The sequence below is a fragment of the Callorhinchus milii genome, unplaced genomic scaffold, assembly GCF_018977255.1.
Source record: "Callorhinchus milii isolate IMCB2004 unplaced genomic scaffold, IMCB_Cmil_1.0 Scaffold1, whole genome shotgun sequence".
Lineage (NCBI taxonomy): Eukaryota > Metazoa > Chordata > Chondrichthyes > Chimaeriformes > Callorhinchidae > Callorhinchus > Callorhinchus milii.
Window position 1 is genome coordinate 133,513,878 of NW_024704742.1, and position 19,695 is coordinate 133,533,572.

General features: G+C 44.3%; 1 protein-coding gene across 1 annotated transcript; it reads left to right on the forward strand.

Moving 5' to 3' along the window:
* The first annotated feature begins 1,680 nt into the window (after nt 1-1,680).
* On the forward strand, nt 1,681-16,652 carry slc45a2 (solute carrier family 45 member 2). The gene is made up of 7 exons (XM_007903131.2): nt 1,681-2,020; nt 2,945-3,121; nt 4,406-4,743; nt 7,622-7,765; nt 12,194-12,317; nt 14,767-14,972; nt 16,053-16,652. Exons 1-7 carry the CDS (start codon nt 1,681-1,683, stop codon nt 16,275-16,277), a joined length of 1,554 nt encoding a protein of 517 aa, XP_007901322.2. The 3' UTR covers nt 16,278-16,652.
* Nucleotides 16,653-19,695: the final 3,043 nt, after the last annotated feature.

Consider the following 19,695-nt stretch of genomic DNA (forward strand, 5'->3'; position numbering starts at 1 on the left):
CCATCAACGCAGCGCACCCCCAGCACTGTTTTAGACTGTCAGTTTAGGGCTATGTGCATTCAAAGTCCCAAAATGGGGCTTCCAATTACATCCTTCTAATTCAGAGGCAAAAGTACTACAAACTGATCCAGGCTGGCACCATGCAATGAGTGACACCACATCACAAGAGTTGTGATGGGGAATCAGGCAGGTTTGTTCGTGGTTGCTTTGACATGCAAATAAGCTCCATGGTCTCAATGGTGTACCCTGATGTATTATGATGTTTGGAGGGAGTACTGCATTGTCAGAAATACTGTTCTTCAAGCAAGATATTAAACTGAGCTACTGTTCTGGTGGGTGTTAAAGGTCCCATGACACTATGATGCTGAAATAGGTCACTCATGCCATTATTTCATCTCCCTTAACTTCTCCAACCCATTCCCTTCCTCTGAACCCACTTCCATCTACTCCTCAGGGAAAAAAAATTGCCCTCAACTCCTTCTGTGCAGTCTTAAATTCACCTGAATTGGTGATCCTCTGGCCCTCTTCTAATTTCCTCGGTCATTTTCCTTCAAAACTTCACATGGAAGTAAGCGGGTCGGAGAGGTAGGGAGGTGCCGGGGCGTAAAGGGATTTGAAGAGAAGAGATGTTGAAATCAATCCGTTCAATAATATGGAGTCAGTGGGGCCTGGCAAGGAGAACTCACAGTCTTCTAGCCCAGAGGCCAGACTGTTATGAACCGAGCCAGGCTGTCACACAGTTATGTAAGTAAGTGAGCATTATTTAACATTTCCATTCACCATTGTGCAGCAGATACAATGGAGCTTTGGCTAATTGGAAGCCTGTGACTACAGGGAAGGTTAGCCTTGCTTTTTTTGATGGCCAAATCTGTGTTCTGGCAAGATCTCAGTCACAAGAGATCCTGTAAAGTATTTCTTCTGCCTGGTTTACCACGAGTTGCTTGTGTGCAGGACTTGGGGAAAGACAGAGAGAGAGAGAGAGTCAGGAGCGGGAGGGAGTGAGGTGAAGGAGGGAGAAAAAGAGAGAGTAAGGGGTGGTGGAGGGGAAGAGAGAGAGGGAGGGGAGGAATAGAGAGAGTGAATGAGTGGAGACAAAGTGAGAGGGAGAAAGATGAGAGAGAGATAGTGCGAGAGTGAGGTGGGAGAGAGTGAGTGTGAGAGGGAGGAAAGGAGACAGAGTGAGAGGGGGAGAGAGTGAGTGTAAGAGTGGGAGGGGGAGAGCGTGGGAGGGGAAGAGAGTGAGTGAGGAAGGACGGAGACAGGTGAGAGGGTGAGAGAGAGTGAGTGAGAGTGGGAGAGTGAGAGCGAGGAAGGGAAACAGAGAATGAGAGGGGGGTGGTAGAGGGAGAGAGAGAAAGACAGAGAGTGAGTGTGAGAGAGAGAGTGGGGGGGTGGTAGGGAGAGTGAGGGGAGAGAGAGAGGGGTAGGGAGAGTGAGGGGAGAGAGAAGGGGGTGGTAGGAGAGTGTGAGGGGAGAGAGAGGGGGGTAGTGAGAGTGTGAGGGGAGAGAGGGGGAGGTAGGGAGAGTGTGAGGGGAGAGAGAGAGAGAGAGAGTGGGGGTAGGGAGAGTGTGAGGGGAGAGAGAGTGTGTGAGGTGGGGGGAGGCAATGACACGTTTAACAGAGGGGTTTGGAGAAGTTTTGGATCCACTGCCCAAGGTGGGGTCCCGGCTGGTGAGAGGATGGCAGACGGGGAGATGTTGAGGTCGGGGGAGCCGCCCAGCAGGTCCTCTGTGAGGCTGGTCATGCACAGCCTGGTCATGTTCGGCAGGGAGTTCTGCTACGCTGTGGAAGCGGCTTTCGTGACCCCAGTGCTGTTGAGCATCGGGCTTCCCCGCAGCCTGTACAGCCTGGTGTGGCTCATCAGCCCAGCCGTGGGCTTCATCCTACAGCCCATCATCGGCTCAGCCAGCGACCACTGCAGGTCTCCCTGGGGCCGCAGGAGACCCTACATCCTAACCCTGGGGCTCCTGATGATATTGGGCATGACTCTGTTTCTCAACGCAGACGTGTTGGTTTCGGGCAAGTTCCACGACTTATTTATTATATTATCTTTGTTTTATTATATATATATATGTATAATATTTTTTTCTTGGTTTGAAAAGCTCTCGTTTTTTATTGTGAAGTTTTCTTTTTAAAACGAGCTTTTATGCGGCACTTTGGAAAGAAACTTTTTGTTTGAGGTTTCGCTGTAAACTTTTGTGTGGAGTTTCGACAGTAAACTTTGATGCAGAGTTTGATTGGGACTGTTCTCAGGTGGAGAGAAGGAATCTTCTTTTGAAACACAGGTGAATTCTTTTGTTAAAAAGAAAGTTCTCTGCTATGAAATTTTAAATTAACTTTTTACATTTTAATATTAACTTTTATGTAAAGTTATGCAACTATTTCGGATCGAGAGAAGGTTTTTTTTAACATAGGGTGAGTTTAACGTTTTGTGTGTCAGTTGTTACACACTGACCAGCTGATATCACGATTTTATTTGCAATTTTAATGCAAAGTATTGTAGACACATATTGCAATACACTTTAGATACTTACGGTATTACCTGTAGATACGTATCACGATATAGTGTAGATAAGTATTATATCTATATTATAATACATATGTTATATGCAGTATATGAGAATCTTACTTATTACAATATGTTTTTATAGTTAGTTTGCATTTTTATACCGTCAGCAACTTACAAAAAAATTGTCTTCAAAGTCAGTCAGTCCCTAATTCTGAAACAATTGAATAAGTATCTCCACTAAATATGAACACTGGAATTTTTCCCTTTTTATATAAAAAAAACACAACAGTAACTGGGTGAATGACCAATAGCTCTGTTGCACAGAAGGCCTGATTTGTTCTGCGTTAAGAGTCAGATGTGAGGTGCTTGAGAAGTGAACCACATTCCAGTGGTGGACTCAGGGAGGCTGACTGGCCACTCTCTGTGTGTTTCAGCTCTGATCAGCAGCAAGAAGCAAAGGTACATTTGGAGAATCTTGGCTGCTATGTTCGGAGTGGTCCTGTTCGACTTCTCAGCTGATTTCATAGATGGCCCCGTCAAGGCTTATTTGTTCGATATCTGCTCCCATCGGGATAAGGAGCGAGGGCTGCACTTTCATGCTCTGTTCACTGGTGAGTGCTTGCCTTCTAATGCTCTTGGCAGCCAGTCATGTGTTAATTATCACAAGTTTCTCCATTCCAGAGAGCACTCACACACACACAAAGTCTCACCTCGTGATGTGCTATACCACAGGCAGGAGACCAGGAGGCATGACTTCTAGAGAGCAATGGGCATAAAAGAATCTCCTACATTGTCCTGCAAACACATTCCCACGTTTTAACGCTGCTTTTCTTGCTGTGTCCAGTATGTCTTTTATATTTCTGGTTTAATGTAATTTATCTCAGAGTGGTCTGAGACTCTATCCTGCTTGTGGGGCACTATACAAATGCAAATTGTTGTAGTCTAATTTGTTTTTCGGGCCTGGTTCAGCGGGTAGCTGAAGGTTGTGGGTTTGAGACCCATGTCTGGATTTTGAACTCACATCTCGCTCTAGACTGATGATCTAGTGCAGTGCTGGCGGTGTGTTGCATTGTCAGTGGTGTCATCCTTCAGATGAGCCATTAAATCAAAGTCCAGTTTGCATGTTCAGGTGGACGTTAAAGATTCTGTGGCACTACCCGAAAACAGAAGGAAGGGATTTCACCCTGTGTCCTGGCCAACAATTCTCCAAATAAAATTGGCCATTTGCTTTGTGGCTGTTTGTGGGACATCGATGTGTGCAAATTGGCTGCTGCGTTTGAGTACAAAATACACGGTTCCTAAACCTTACAGTAAAATTAGCACTTTGAAACACCCTCTCAACCTGAAAGATGTAATATTAAATGTAAAGATTATTATTATAATCAACAGTTTCCATTGATTGGAATGAAGCTGCTTTTGGTATTAGTAAAAAATGTAAAAGATTATTTTGCATAACTTTTCAAGTTGGGAGGACGTCCCAAGGCGTTGCCAGTTAATCAAGGATTTTCACCCGAGCTGGGGAGTTGGGATCAGGAGGCGTGGGGGGCAGGGAGGGTGGGAGTAGGTGGGTGACCAAGGGGATGGTCAAACAGGAAGATTTTGAGACGGGCTTTGAAGGAAGCAAGGGAAGAGGGTAGGTGAAGGGACTGTCGTGTTGGATGGAGTTCCAAAGGGTGGGGCCAGAAAGGCTGGAGGCATGAATGCCAAAGGTGGGGCAGGCAGGTTGGGGCGATGGAGCAGACCAGAATCTGCTGAGCAGAGGGAGAGGTAAAAGAGTTAGGTACAGAGGTAAAGGCGAGTTAGAGAAAAGGGTAGCGGTGGCAAAGGCACAACAGGCATAACAGCCTCCCTTCTATGCAGGACATGACTCTTCCTCTATGTCTCTCTTTGTGCAGGTCTGGGAGGAGCACTTGGCTACCTCATTGGTGCCATAGAGTGGAACCACACAATCCTGGGAAGGATTTTTGGCTCTGAGTTTCAAGTCATATACTTTTTTGGGACAACCATCTTCACTCTGTTTCTAATCGTGCACCTGTGTAGCATTCCAGAGGCTCCGTTTCGCCAAAGCACGGAACTGGACAGGTTTCTGTTGAAGGATAAGGACGCTTCTGTCTACGGAACCATCGAGAGCCCGGGCGATGGTCAACATGAGTCAGATTTGTACAAGCCAAATGCTCCACTATTGAAAAGGGAATTTGAAGCCAAAAACTATATCAAAGCACCAGAAGGAGAGGTATGTTGTCCATAGATAAGGAGCTGCCTAGGCCATTAAAGTAGTGCAGAGGAGAGCAATTGCAATGATGCGCATTGTTAGAGGAATGTGCAACAAGTAGACAAGTCAGGATGTCTCAGAGGGACAGTGGAATACAAGATTTTAATTGAGACTGAGTAAGTAAACCCAGAATAATACTTTCAGATACATGGAGTCCTGTAGCGCAGGGGTTAGAGCTCTCGCCCTCACAAGCCAGAGAACCCGGCTTCGATTCCCAGGCAGGGTGAAACCTTAGGCAAGTTTCCTTACTCCACACGTCTCTGTTTACCTAACTATAAGCAGGAGGGTGGTTGTTAGTCAATTGGCAAATCACTTTCCTGGGGAAATAATCCCTTCAAAGAAATTGGGTCATTAAGTCCACGACTGATTGTGGGACACTGCTGTGCACAATTGGCTGCTACGTTTCAACCACAAAATACACAGTCAATTCACTTTACCATACATACCATACCATACCATGAAGTGCCTTGAGTTGTTTCAACGATGTGATAAGGCGCTATATCAAATGCAATGATTCTTCTTATTATTACTAATATCATTTTAAAATGAGTTTTATTTCCGTTCAGATTTACAGAAGGATCTTTTACCACTCATAGGGATGAAGGGATTATACTTTGTAGACTATTTCTTGTTCGGTCTCGGAACTGGGCTAATCGCCATTTTCCCTGTTGTCAACTCCATGCTGGTCCTGGGTGCAGTTTTTGGGCTGATGGCCAGGACCCTTTACACAGTCCCTTTTAACCTGATGTGTAATAATGTTCTCTTTGTAAAGTGCTCTGAGACAATTATTTTATGTGAAATGTACTATATAAATGTAAGTTATTGTTGTTGAGGTGATTTAAGAAAGGGAACACTGTAAAAGACTGACTCAATTGGTAGCTCTCTCACCTCTCGGTAATAAGGTTGAGGGTTTGAGCCCCACACGAGGAGTTAATAATAATAAGAAGAATCGTTGCATTTGATATAGTGCCTTATCACATCTTCAAGATGTCTCAGAGCTCTTCATAAAACGTACTGTTTAGTGAATTGGCTGTATATTTTTGGGGCGAAACGCGGCAGCCAATTGTGCACAGCTGTGACCCATACACAATCGTGGGCATTGAGTGACCAAATTAGTTTGATTTATTTTGAAGGGATTATTACTCCCGGAAAATCCGCCAATCAAGTAACAGTCGGGTCCCTACTGATTGTTAGGTAAACAGAGGCGCGTGGAGTAAGGAAACTGGCTCAACATTTCGCCCTGCCAGGAAACGAACCCAGGGAACCGAGTGCTTTAACCACTGAGATACTGTTGAGTTGACCTCACAATCAAGGCTGACACTTAAGCAAAGCTCAGAGAGAACAGTGCATTGGTAGAACAATACAAATTCACGGTACAGAAGAAGACCATTCGGCCCTCAACAGTAATCCTTTCAGTTCCATTTACCTGCCCTTTCCCCATACCCTTGCAGCTGACTCTTTTTCAGGTATTTATCCAGTCACTACTTGAAACCCAACATGGATTCAGCCTCACCACCGTCACCATTCCATATCCAACTAATCTGAGTGTAAAAAATGCAAGTGTTATTATTAATAAAGTTCGCACTATGGCTGCTTGTGGGACATTGCTGTGCACAAATTTGTTGCCCCTCTAGCCTACAAATATAAAAAGTCACTGCGGTTTACAGAAGCTTTGAGAAATTATAATAATAATCGTTGCATTTGATATAGTGCCTTTCATGTCAGGAGGACATCTCAAAGCACATCACAGGATTCACTATAATGCAACGGTGCGAATGAGCAGATTTATTTGGGGAAATTGTAGGCACAGGGAATTTGGGAGAAACTCCTTTCATTTTCAAGTAGCGTTTCTTTGTTCCTGATTCATGGCCCCATGGCCTATCTCCACATGAATATTGCATTGCATTTATTTTAGGATGACTAGCATTCAGCCTGCACCAGTTTATCTCAGAAGGAAACATTCATCCCATCAGTTTGGGCTGAATTTCTTAATGGGTTCTGCAGGGGATGGAAAAAGATCTATCCTTGCCGTGCTGCCCAGTTCCTTACAAGAAATTTCTCATGACCTTAATCTAAAGAACATGATCTTAAAATTTAACATCGTGCACAATTTTTGTAAAATTATTCAACTTACTTTTAACTCAAGAATCGGTTATCCCGTAGGTCAAGAATTTAGGTTATTTAAGCAAATTAGGTTAATTAAGACTGAGTTTTAAGAATCCTTTCCAAATTCTAATAGGTTAATTAAGAGTGAGTTTTAAGAATTGCTTCCAAATTCTAATTACAATATATATATATGTTTCGCCCACAAATATACAGTCAATTCACTTTACAGTATATTCTGTGAAGCGCTTTGAGATGTCTGGAAGACATGAAAAGCGCTACAAATGCAAGGATTATTATTATATATTCTGTGTTTTGAGGTGGTTCAATGATGCGATAAGGCACTACATCAAATGCACGGATTTATTTTTTAAGTATAAATTAATATTAATATATTACTAAAATTAATATTATAAATTAGTATATTTTTATTATAAATTTCACAAAACCTTACATGTTAAGACAGAAGTTGTTCACACTGGAGAAGGTTGTGAGGGGCAGTGGAAGCAGAAAATTTGTTTCAAGATGAATTAGATAAAGTTCTGCTAGAAAATAATATCTCAGGATACAGTGTATAGTTTGTGTATAGTCACGGACTGCCAGGATGGTGGAAGGCATACTATGTGGACCTTCTTTCGCCTACCAAATTCTTGTGATCTTATGTAGTTCCGAGGTTAAGACTGTGAGGAATTTTGGTCATTGTGGGGTTTCGCTGATATGTTGCTTTCATTTCAAGGTGCAGCCACGTATGACGCTGAAATCCCTGATTAAGGCTCTGCTCAGCATGCCTGCTCATTACCGTTACTTGTGTGTCAGCCACCTTATAGGATGGACAGCTTTCCTCTCAATCATGCTCTTTTTTACAGACTTCATGGGGCAGGTAAGAAAGGAACAACTTGTGAATGGTTTGGGTTTTCAGATTCTTCTTGGATCGAGCCATAGAAATGTACAGCGAAGAAGAAGGCCGTCATGTCTGTCGTGGCTCTTTTAAAGGACAATCCTTTCAGTCCCATTTACCTGCCTTTTACCCCCATGTGCTTACTCCTTTTTAGATATCTATCGAGTAGAAATCATGTTATATGGGTCCCGGCTTGATCAACCGATCACAATGACTCGGGATACACACCCTCCTGGCTGGCTCACCAACTGTAAACTGTAGCGGCGATGGCTGAATTGGTACACACACAGATCTGAACACCGTTTCGATAGTATAAATAAGTTTAATCAAAATAACTGGTTGCAACTGACATCACGAATATTGAAAGACTCATAAGGGTTAGTGATTGGTTATACCTTAAGGGTTAAATGGACATTAGGCTTTAAACTAAATAGATCACATACAGTCGACCGCATACTAATCCCGAATACAGTTCAATAAATCACAAGTTTGAATCACATGATATCAAAGGTTTTAAGCGAAAGAGGGTGCATTATGCATGGATGCTTGGAAGTGCGAAACTATACTATCGGTAACTAGCAGTCAATCAGCCGGGTCGGGTAGAAGCAGCGTGCTGGGAAAGGAGGCTGGGTCAGCGGTCAAATCTGACTGGTCTCTGGAGTCTGTGACAAGGCTTCCTTTTTTTTTCTCTTTTTTTTCTCTCTCTCTCTGGCTACCTTGTCTCCCTCTGGTGTGTTTGTGGTATTCTGCCTTAATCGATCTTTCCCCTGAAGTCTGCAGTCCAGAGTTCTCCGGTGATCAGCATGATCGACTGGAAGAGCTGCCTGTTGCTGGTCTCTTGAGTTTTAACTCGGAGTCTGTATTGTTCTTCCTCCTTCAGCCCTCCTGCTCGTCCTACGAGGAGTCGTTCTCAATCTTGAGTTTCTGTGGTTTCGGTTGGAGAGGTCAGCCCTTCGCAATGATGACCACAGAGCCTCCTCCCCTGTTCTCTCCCCGATCCGAGACAACTTCACTCAGTTTCTAAAAGTACTGACTCTTACAGTCACATCACCTTTTGACCGTTACCTTCCTTCAGATCTGCTCATCTTAACCTGCGCATGGTGTTCATTGTATCGATACCCCTCAGTGATGATTTCTCACGCATTCCTTTGCCCCTCGTGACTCTTCTCCTGGCTCCTAATCTCCTTGTCCCAGGCTCCCTGTCCCGGCCTTGAAACTGTTTTCTGACATGTTTTGTTTTTCTGGAAAATGTAACTTCGTCTAACTTCTTTGATAGCTCTAAACCCATTTGTACCAGCCTGCTGACCGCTAGGTTCAATTTACTGCTGACTTCCGTGGTTTCAAAGGTCATTCAATTGCCTATTTTCCTTATTAAACAGCAGCGAGTACATTACCCATAATCATATGAATCAACGCTTATAGTCCTGATCATACATAACATAATTATCCATAACTCATCATTATTTACAGTCCCCACCTTGAGGGGGAAAGGCTTAAACGTTGACCCCTCACCTCCGAATTAAATCTATCAGGTTCAGCTGGGTTGCTCATTGTTGCAGCTCACGAACTAGCCCGTGGTCCCAACACACTGACCCGATCAGCACTACCATCACTATCATTTGGACAATCATGAACATTTGTGACATCAAATGCAGAAGGGGTGTTGGTGCAGCAGGTGACATGATGATCCAGATTGCTAATGAGTACCACACTTCAATCCTTGGTTCTGCTTCTGTAAAGGATCAAGCATATGATGTGTTACTTATACAGTTTCAGCTGATTAATGTGATGCTATCTCGTGTGTTTCCTTCCTTTTGTATTGTATTGTAGTAAGTATACAAAGAGGCTGGCTTTATCTACTATGGGAAAGGTGCCTCTATATCGCACTTGAAAAGGGTAGCATTTCTTTCCGAAGTCCAGAACCATAACCGAGTCTCCCACGTCATATTCAGTTGCTTTGACTTTTTTGTCAAAGCAGTGTTTCATTGCTGCTTGGGTTTTCCCGATATTGGTGGCTACGTACAGGTTAGTAGCCTGAATGTGCTCTTTCATTTTGAGTACCCAATTTTCAGTAATGGCGCTTATTTGGACCGGTGTTAAGCTGGGTAGCATCAGTTTTTCTGGTCTTATCATCAAGTGCCATTGCTGCCATTGCTTGATGTGGAGTTATCCCTGTGGTGGAATGTGGAGTAGCTCTGATTGCCATCAGGCACATAGGATGGGGTGATCTGCACAAAACTTCTTGAGCATTGTTTTAAGTGTCTGGTTTCCCCTCTCCACTACCCCTAATGATTTGGGGTGAAAGGAAATGTGAAACTTTGCTGGATACCCAACAAGTCCTGTAATTCGGTAAAGATCCGCCCGGTGAAATGGGACTCCTGGTGGCTGTCCACTTGCAGTGGTATTTCCCACCTGCAGACCACTTCACGCAATAGCAGCCTGGCTGCTGTCAAAGCGGTGTTGAATTCAGTCTCTAAGTCCATTGCTGGAGCAAGGAATCATCGTCCCCTTTCAGGAGTTCGTATAAAGGTTTTGCCAGCTCAGCGAAAGATGGTATAAAGGATCGCTAGTACCCACCAATCCCAAAAATGATCGCAGGGCAGTTTTGGAAGTAGGTCAGGGCAATCGTTGTATGATCTTCACCTTGTGTTCATCTGGTGTTCGCCTTGTTTCGGATAGTTGGACGCCAAGGAAAGTGACAGTAGATTGCATCAATCAAGCCTTTTTAGGGTTAATTTTTAACCCTAATATTTGTAGCCGCTGGATTACATCAGCCAAGATTTCCAGATGCTGCTGCTCCCCCAGAGGATTGAATTCAAGATCCTCATCCTCACCTACAAGGACATTCACGGCCTCGCTCCTTCCTACCTCTCCGACTACTATCCCCCTATTTACCTGCCCGTACTCTCCGTTCCTCTGGCTCCGGTCTGCTCCACGTCCCCCGCCCCAACGGCCCTACCCTCGGTGGTCGGACCTTCAGCCTCTCAGTCCCTAGGCTCTGGAACTCTATCCCCCAGTGCCTTCGCCGCTTCCTCCCTTTCCTCCTTCAAGGCCGGTCTCAAGACCTTTCTCTTTGACCGTGCCTTCAGCTCCCCTCTCAACTCTCTACCCCTTCCTCGCCTCCTCCCTTCCCTCCCCTCACCCTGACTATTTCCCCCCTCCTTGCTCCCTCCCTTCCGTCCCCTCACCCTGACCATTTCCCCCCTGCTCGGGTCCTGACCCAACTCTCCAGCGCTTTGGGACATCCTCCCGATGTGAAAGGCGCTCTATAAATAGAATCTTGTTGTTGTTGTTGTTGTCTGCCGTAGCAATCAGTACATCATCCACGTAGTGGAATACACATTCGGAGTGTACACACCCCTTCATAATTGCTGCCATACCCTTGTGGGATATGATGGGGGCATTGTGAAACCCCTGGGGAACACAAGTCCATGTATACTGTTGGTTGTCGAAGGTGAAGGTAAACTTGTATTGATCGTCCGCCACTACCAGGACACTCCAAACGCCATTGGAAATATCTAAGATTGAAAACACTCGGGCAGCCCGCGGCAGACTGGTTAATAACATGGGAGATGCGCAGGAAGGGGTGACCTTGTTAAGGTGCCTATAATCAATCGTGAGATGCCAGTTCCCGTCGGGCTTACAGACTGGCTGTACTGGAGAATCCATGGTAAACGTGCCTTTGTGAATGACTCCCTGATACAACAGAGACTCGATCATAGCCGCAACATACAGGAGGCTTTCCCGAGGTATTGGGTACTGTCGGCACTGTCGGTGGGGAGGACGTTTATCGTTTCTGGGGTGTCCATTCTCCCTGATCAAATATTATTATTAGTAACCTTTCCCCTGATTCTTTGCTAACAATCCCATTGTGTCTCTGCTAATGCTGACCAAGCAGTCTGAGACACAACTCTGCGTGAGGAGGAAGGTATAATAATAATCATCATAATAATACTTGCATTTCATATAGCGCCTTATCACATCTTTGAGACGTCTCAAAGCGCTTCACAGAATATTCTGTAAAGACTTCAGGCAAAAAGCAGCAGCCAATTGTGCACAGCAATGTCCCACAAACAGTCATGGATTGAGTGACCAAATTATTTTCTATTTTGATGGAATTATTACCCCCCAGGAATAGAAATGTAAATCGTCGTTGTTGTTGCTGACTCTCTGCTCTAACTCCATTCCCTTGCTCTTTACTCTTACCCATTGGTATTATTTTTCTCTCCAAGCAAGAAAATCCAATTCCATTATAAATGTAGTTTTGGCTTTAGCTTCAGCAAACAGAGCAGCTAATCCGCTTCAGCAACCTGGAACGCTTTGAGATATCTCGTCAACGTGATAAGACGCTGTGTCAAATGCAAAGATTATTATCCTAGCTGGTTTCCCTCATCTTTTCATTTGTTTCAGATAGTTTATCGTGGTAATCCCTACGCAGAGCACAATTCCACGGCGTACATTATCTATGAACAAGGTGTGGAAGTAGGATGTTGGGGCCTTTGCATCAATGCTGTTTCATCTGCGTTGTATTCATGTAAGTGCTGGAAGCTAAATCCTTCACTACTGATCAACTGTGTCTTGTGGATACCAATCGCTCCTTTGCCTTTGAAATATAAATATTATAATGAGGGAGAATAATCTGCGACTGTTCTCAATAAGATGTGGATTGATTATTGAATTGAAACCCAAAGTTGCACCACAGTCTTATCTGATGTTCTTGTTTTTACTGATGCCATCATGCAGGGCAGGAAAGTTTTAATGAGATGATCTATGGTAGGTGGAAAGTAAGAGGAGTGTGGCGTACTGTAACCCGATTGGAAAGTAATGATTGATTCGAAAGGGGAGGGATGAGCACAAGATCAAAAAAGGACTGTTAAGCGGGTATGGGTCACTAACTAGCCTAAAGTTGCAACTGAGGCAAGAAGACAATACAGATCTGTTTCCCGGATTGTTAACTATACCTTTTTCTGTAACCTGCTATTTCCATACCGACCTGTCCTTTCCCTTCACTCAGCGGATTCTGGCCTGGTCCATGTCTCGTGCCTGACCCGCCCCACCATCAGTGGTCGGCCCTTCAGCCTCTCTGCCCCCACCCTTTGGAACTCCATCCCACAGTCCCTTCGCCTCCCCCCCTCCCTTGCCTCCTTCATGGCCCGTCTCAAGACCCTCCTCTTCAAACATGCCTTCGGTCATCCTCCTACTGCCACTCCCCCTGCCCTCCACCTTCCAGGATCCCAACCCCCAGCTCGGGTGCAAATCCCTGACTGTCCAAAACCTTGGGACGTCCTCCTGACATGAAAGGTACTATACAAATGTAATTTGTTGTTGTAAGAACACGTTGTCTCAGTATTCAAGATTATGCAGAATTGTGGAAAATTCTTGAATTTAGGCTTCTTTTGGAAGCTGGTCTTCCATGGTTTTGATGACACTGCATTGATAGAGGTGCTGTTATTTACCATGAGAAGTCGAATCAAGGTTCCATCTGTTTGTTTAAGTGGACATTAATGATCCCATTGCTCTACTCGAAAAGAGAAGTGCATTTCACCTGGTGTCCTGGTCAACAATCCCCATAGATAAAAAATGACCATTTCCTTCCTGGCCCTCTTTGTGGGTCATCGCTGTGTACAAGTTGCTGCAGAGAGTATTAGACTCAGTTTGGCAAGAATCCAGAGTGTGTGTTTGGGGTAACTCCTGGAGTTTAACTAACTTAAACCAAATAGCTTTCCATTGAGAGCACTATCTGGCAAGCTTCCCACTGCTTGTCCAACTAGGACCACCCTACCTGTTAGGGCTTGCAGGGTTAAAAGGAGCTGAGTGGAATGCCTCACTGCTCCCAGTGACTGGTCTGCCCTTTCAAGTCCTGCTAATGGGCCAGGCTGAGTTGTGCTGTCATCAGCAGTTCCTTAGAATATTGCAGACCCATTGGACAAGCGAGACCGCCACAGAGAACTGGCTCGATTCCGACATTGTGTTGCTAAGCGTGTCACCTTGGAAGCAGTTCAGCTTAAAAATGATCTCTTATATGGCCTTGTCAAAGTGCAGTTTGCTTGCACAGCAAGCATACTGCATCCAGTGACCTGCAGATGGAGTCTGTGTGCTACTTTTTCAGAAAGTTGTGCTGTGTTATCCCGTTGACTGCTGGCTATCCCTGAGAACTCCATGCCCTCTGAGTTAGAAGGTTTCAAAACCAAATACAAATAAATCCTTGTATTTGATACAGCGCCTTATCACATCATCGAGACATCTCAAAGGATATACTGTGAAGTAGTGTGACTTTGTGTGTCTTATGGGCAAAACGTGGCAGCCAATTTGCATACGGCAATGTCCCACAAACAGCCACGGTGTGAACTTAACTCATGTTATCCGGGGGGATTGCTGGCATAAGGACACCGGGAGAAATTCCCTTTCCTTTTCAAATAGTGCCATGAGAGTTTGGATTGCCCTGCCAAGTATTGTGGTAGAGACAGAGCCCTTTAGGTGTTTCAAGAGGGAAGCAGACAGGTATCCCAGGGCCTTGGGAGGTCCTCCCTACATGAAAGGCACTATACAAATGCATTTTTTTCTTGTTTATAATGAAGAGTAGAGGCTTGAAGGCATATGGGATGAAACAATGTGACAATATTAAAGTCATCCAGAATGTTCTCCCAACGTGAAAGGCGTGATACAAATGTAATTTGTCTTGTTGTCAGAAGTAACTAAATAAACTTTAATAGTCAGAGCCTGTTTACTATTTTGTGGGTCCACAAATAACACAAGTGCTTTGTGGCCTTGTGGTTTACCAGAGATGTGGTACACCTGTGTGTCAACCAGGTGCACCTTTGAACTACAAGGTTGTGAGTTGAAACCCTTGCTCACAAAATACACAGTCAATCCACTTTACAGTACATCTTGTGAAGTGCTTTAAAATGTCTCAACGCTATATCAAATGCAAGGATTATTCTTAACATTATTATTCCTAATAATATCATTTTATTTCCTTTTAGATTTACAAAAGGGCCTTTTACCACTCATAGGGCTGAAGGGATTATATTTTGTAGGGTATTTTCTATTTGGTCTCGGAACTGGGCTAATCGCCATTTTCCCTGTTGTCAACTCCACGCTGGTCCTGTGTGCAGCCTTTGGGGTGATGTCCAGTACCCTTTACACAGTCCCCTTTAACCTGATCTCCGAGTACCACAGAGAGGAAGAGGTAAGAGTTGGGATGTATGTTGAAGAATGATGTAATAATGATCCTTACATTTGATCCAGTGCCATTCATTTCGAGAGGATGTCTCAAAGTGCTTCACAGCTACACCGTGAAGTGTGGTGACTGCGTATGTTCCAGGTGAACGAAACACCCAATTCTCACACACACACACAGCCATAAAGTGAATGATTAATTTTATCTGGCAGGATCCTAGCCTCTTTGGCTAAGGCCCTTTGTAAAACACCTCAAACTATCTGAATGCAGTTCCTTCCTGGTGTTTCCTTCAGATAGACGTTAAACTCTGACGCTGCTATGATGGTTAAAGGTCCCTTAGAATTAATCCAAGGTGTTCTCCCAGAAACCTGACCAATATCCACCACCTTCGGGAGAAACAGGAAATATTGGTCAAAATTTCGGATGTTGTTTAAAATCCACCATCAACCTCTGCTGAAGGCTATTGAGTCCTTCCTTTGTCAAAGGTGCCATCCTTCGGATGAGGAGTTAAACCGAGGTCCTGTCTGCTTGTTCAGGTGGATGTTAAAAGATCCTATGGCACTACTCGAAAAGAGAAGGGAGTTTCTCCCAACTGCAAAGAAAGCCCATGATGTACTTTGTAGTCTGAGAATGTGATGAGGCACTATATCAAATGCAAGGGTTATTATAATAATAATGAGAATGATAGTTGTATTTAATGCAGACCCTTATGTCATTCAGATGTCTGAAAACACTTCACAGAAAATACTGTAAAGTGAATTGACTGTATACTTTGTGGGCAAAACGCAGCAGGTAATTGTGCACAGTAGTGTCCATAAATAGTCATGGATTGCATGACCAAATTACGATTATTATATTTTTTTATTATTACTATTATAACCAATTAGGATATAGCCAAAAATACAACCAACTGAGCCAAAGCCACATTTAGCGAGGGTAATTCTGAGAGCCCAGCCCATGTGAAGGGTGCTGTATGAATGCAAGTTGTTGTTGTTGTGATGGTTGATAAGGATTTGCAGAGTTTAGAAGGTTCTGGTGGAAATGTGCCCTACGACAGACAGAAGATTATGATTTTCCTGTGTTTTTCAGATGCACCACAGGGGCAATGGGGGACTCCCATATGACAGCCGGGGTAAAGGCATCGACTGCGCCGCACTGACCTCCATGGTGCAGCTGGCACAAATCCTGGTGGGAGCCGGGGTAGGTGCCTTGGTCAACATGGCAGGCAGCGTGATTGTTGTGGTGATCTCGGCGTCCGCCATGTCTCTGGTCGGCTGTTGCTTCGTCACATTTTTCATCAGATATGTCGAGTGAAGGTCAAGAGCGAGAAATAAAATGGGGTGAAGACCACAGTCCGTTGATTCTGCACGCTTTCCTTCTGCACTTCCCCATAGTAACATCACGGCATCTACACTGTACTTTGTATGGAAGCCGAAGGGAAATGCAAGAACAACAAGTAAGAACAACAGCAACAACTTGCACTTATATAGCGCCCTCCACGCAGGGTAACATCTCAGAGCGCTTAGTAAAATCTTATTTAACATGTTACAGTGAGAAATTCCACCCATTTTCTTAGCATTCAGAGTTTGAACTTTGAAGCCGGCTTTTTGAAAGAAACTTATCAATAACTCACCTCAAAAAACAAAGTTGGATTTGGATTTTGAAATGGAAAGCCATGAGTTTTTTTTAGCACGCACGCACACTCTGGGGTGGGAGGTGGGGGTTTGGGGGGGAAACCTTGGCTCTCACCAACCCGTGCTGATACTTTCTAGGATCGGGTGAAATGGAGTGTGTCCCTCTGGGGAGAGAGTGCGCAATCCATTCCAGACGGGAATGAAAATTCCCACGCGGGATGTGGAACTCTCAGCAATTTGGTTGGAGATGGTTTGTGATGGGTTTCCGTGTGAGTCGACCCCTGTCTGACCAAGAAAAAGGGCAATATCTTCTCGTCTGGTGCTATGTCCATTTTGGTTGAAGTGATAACCCTCTGACCCAGAGGCGAGCAGGGCAGGCACTGAGCCAAACTGACACACAATAAACAAACCCTTTTTATTTCAAGTTGTCGTGACTTTTTGTTGAGCTTCTTTTGTTCCAGGCAAATGAAAAGATTAGCTTCCTGCCTTGTGTGAGCACACAGCACGTTGACACGAAGGTGAAGAGAGACTAAACCAAGATACCATCTGCCTATCCGGGTGGATGTTAAAGATCCCTTAATTCTGTAATAATAAATAATAATCCTTGCTTTTGATATAGTACCTAATTGCGTTGTGAAGAAAAGCTCTGCATAGCTGAAAATTAAGGATGACAATTCCAACCAGCCGAATAATAGTAAAACTAGTTTGTGAGAAGGAAAGTGTAGGAAAATACAGACCAGAAATGGAAAATAACTCAAGAGGAACTCTGTCAAGGAATTCGATAGGATAGCTACAGAGAAACTGGATGTGTAGGGGAAAAAAGTCCCATAGGATTATCTGTTATCTGGGACGACATATCAAAGTGACTCGTTCAATGTGTACAAATAAATAGAAAGGGAATTGTACACAAGAAAGTAAGTTTATTCACAGAATGTTGACTATGGGCCAACAGTACAATAAAACCTGCCCTTTGCTCTGCTAGAGCTAGTCAGCAATGTTAAGAAGTTAAACCAACGGTGCTGGGGCTTAATATCCTGACACAGAGAGAAGATGCATGCAGATAGCTCATATTCCATGCCTTTTTCTATCAGAAACATTAGAGTCATTAAGCCTCAGTTCCTTTCTTGTTCCTCTGATGAATTTCCTCCTAATTGTCACTGTGCTACAATCAGAATATTACTCAGTCAGTGCTCTCATGACAAACTTTGTGGTGTTAGATGGTTAAACTCCATCATTACCTCCAGGACGCACTCTGAGGATCCCAAACCTTGGCTCTCTCCAAACAGTGCCTAATAATCTCTGGAATTAGGTTAGGAGGGAAAGACATTGGATTTCCATGTATAAATAAATAATCTTTGCATTAGATAAAGTGCATTCACATCAAGAAGATGTCTAAAGTGATTCTCCGGATACACTGTAAAAGTATATCGACTGTCTTTTGTAGGCAAACATGGCAGCCAATCTGCACACAGCAATGTCCCACAAAGAGCAGGAAGTGAATGACCAATTTTATTTCAAGGATTGTTAGCCATGACAGCTGGAGAAACTCCCCTTTCCTATTTAAATAGTGGCATGAGATCTTTAATGTACACCTGAACACCTGAACAGGCAGATACAATCTTGGTTTAATATCTTGTCCATCAGCACTGGGGTCATCCTGGACTATATGAGCTCAAAGTCTTAACATGCGACTTGAACCCACAACCTTCTGACTCAGAGGCAAGAGTGCTACCAACTGAGTCAGGCTGACACTTAGTCGGTTGATAGCTAGAACATAGCATCGAGTTGTGAGGAGAGGCTTCAGAAGCTAGGAACGTTCACACTAAAGAAAAGGTGGTTTTGACGTCCGAGTGCTGTTTTCAACCCCAAACTAGCTTTCACATGTGGAATGGCGAGATAAAGCTGAGGTGGTGTGATGGTCAACGCGCAAGAGGGAAGCAGGATGCAGAGAGAAAGAAAAAAACAGTAATTTAGAGAGGAGCGAACATTAACAACAACAACAATAACAAGATTCCTTTTATAGAGCGCCTTTCACGTCGGGAGGACGTCCCAAAGTGCTGTACAGTTGGGTCAGGACCCAAGCAGGGGGGAAATGGTCAGGCTGAGGGAAGGGAGGGAGCGAGAAGGGGGTAGAGAGTCGAGAGGGGAGCTGAAGGCACAGTCAAAGAGAAAGGTCTTGAGACCGGCCTTGAAGGAGGAAAGGGAGGAGGCGGCGAAGGCACTGGGGGATAGAGTTCCAGAGCCTGGGGGCTGAGAGGCTGAAGGCCCGGCCACCGATGGTAGGGCGGTTGGGGCGGGGGAGGTGGAGCAGACCGGAGCCAGAGGAACGGAGGGTATGGGCAGGTAGGTAGGGGGATAGTAGGTCGGAGAGGTAGGAGGGAGCAAGGCCGTGAATGGCCTTGTAGGTGAGGATGAGGATCCTGAATTCGAGTCTATTCGGTGCAGATATTCACAGTAATTAAATATTTGAAAGTGATACATGAATTAAACTTTTATGAATTAATGCTATAAATCGAGAATGAGTGAGAACAATCCACTTAAATTAAAGTCTGCGGACAAAGGCACAGTGGAGAGTGGAGGATCAATCTCACTTGTAGGGCAGATTTGCCCTTTTATTGCAGTTTGGTCGCTCTTAATTAAAATGGATTGATTGAAAAACAACAAATCCTCTCGCACCATCCTGAGTTCCATAAATCAGTACTACAGTCTATATAAATTGTTATTGCACCACAAGCCATCGATCACTGGAGCAGATTGTCCAAGATGCAACATCACTGCGGTGAGATCTTTAACAAAGCGTGTGAATGTGCGAAAAGTCCTTTAATCATTGCTCATGATGTTATCTCTGTGAAGGTATGCCAGACAGTGTTTGCAATGGCATGGTTATAGCTGTTAGTACGCTTGTGCCATTTTTTTGGTCTGACAGCAGAAACCCATTGCCACGCTCAAAGAGTAGCCAAATCAGACTGGGTGGTGGGGGGTTCCATTGTATGTTTGACATCTACACATGGAGATTTCCCTATATCTAGAATGGAATGTGAATTCTTACAATGAAGGGGCATCCTGCTTACCTATTTCTTGACAGTATTATTATTATT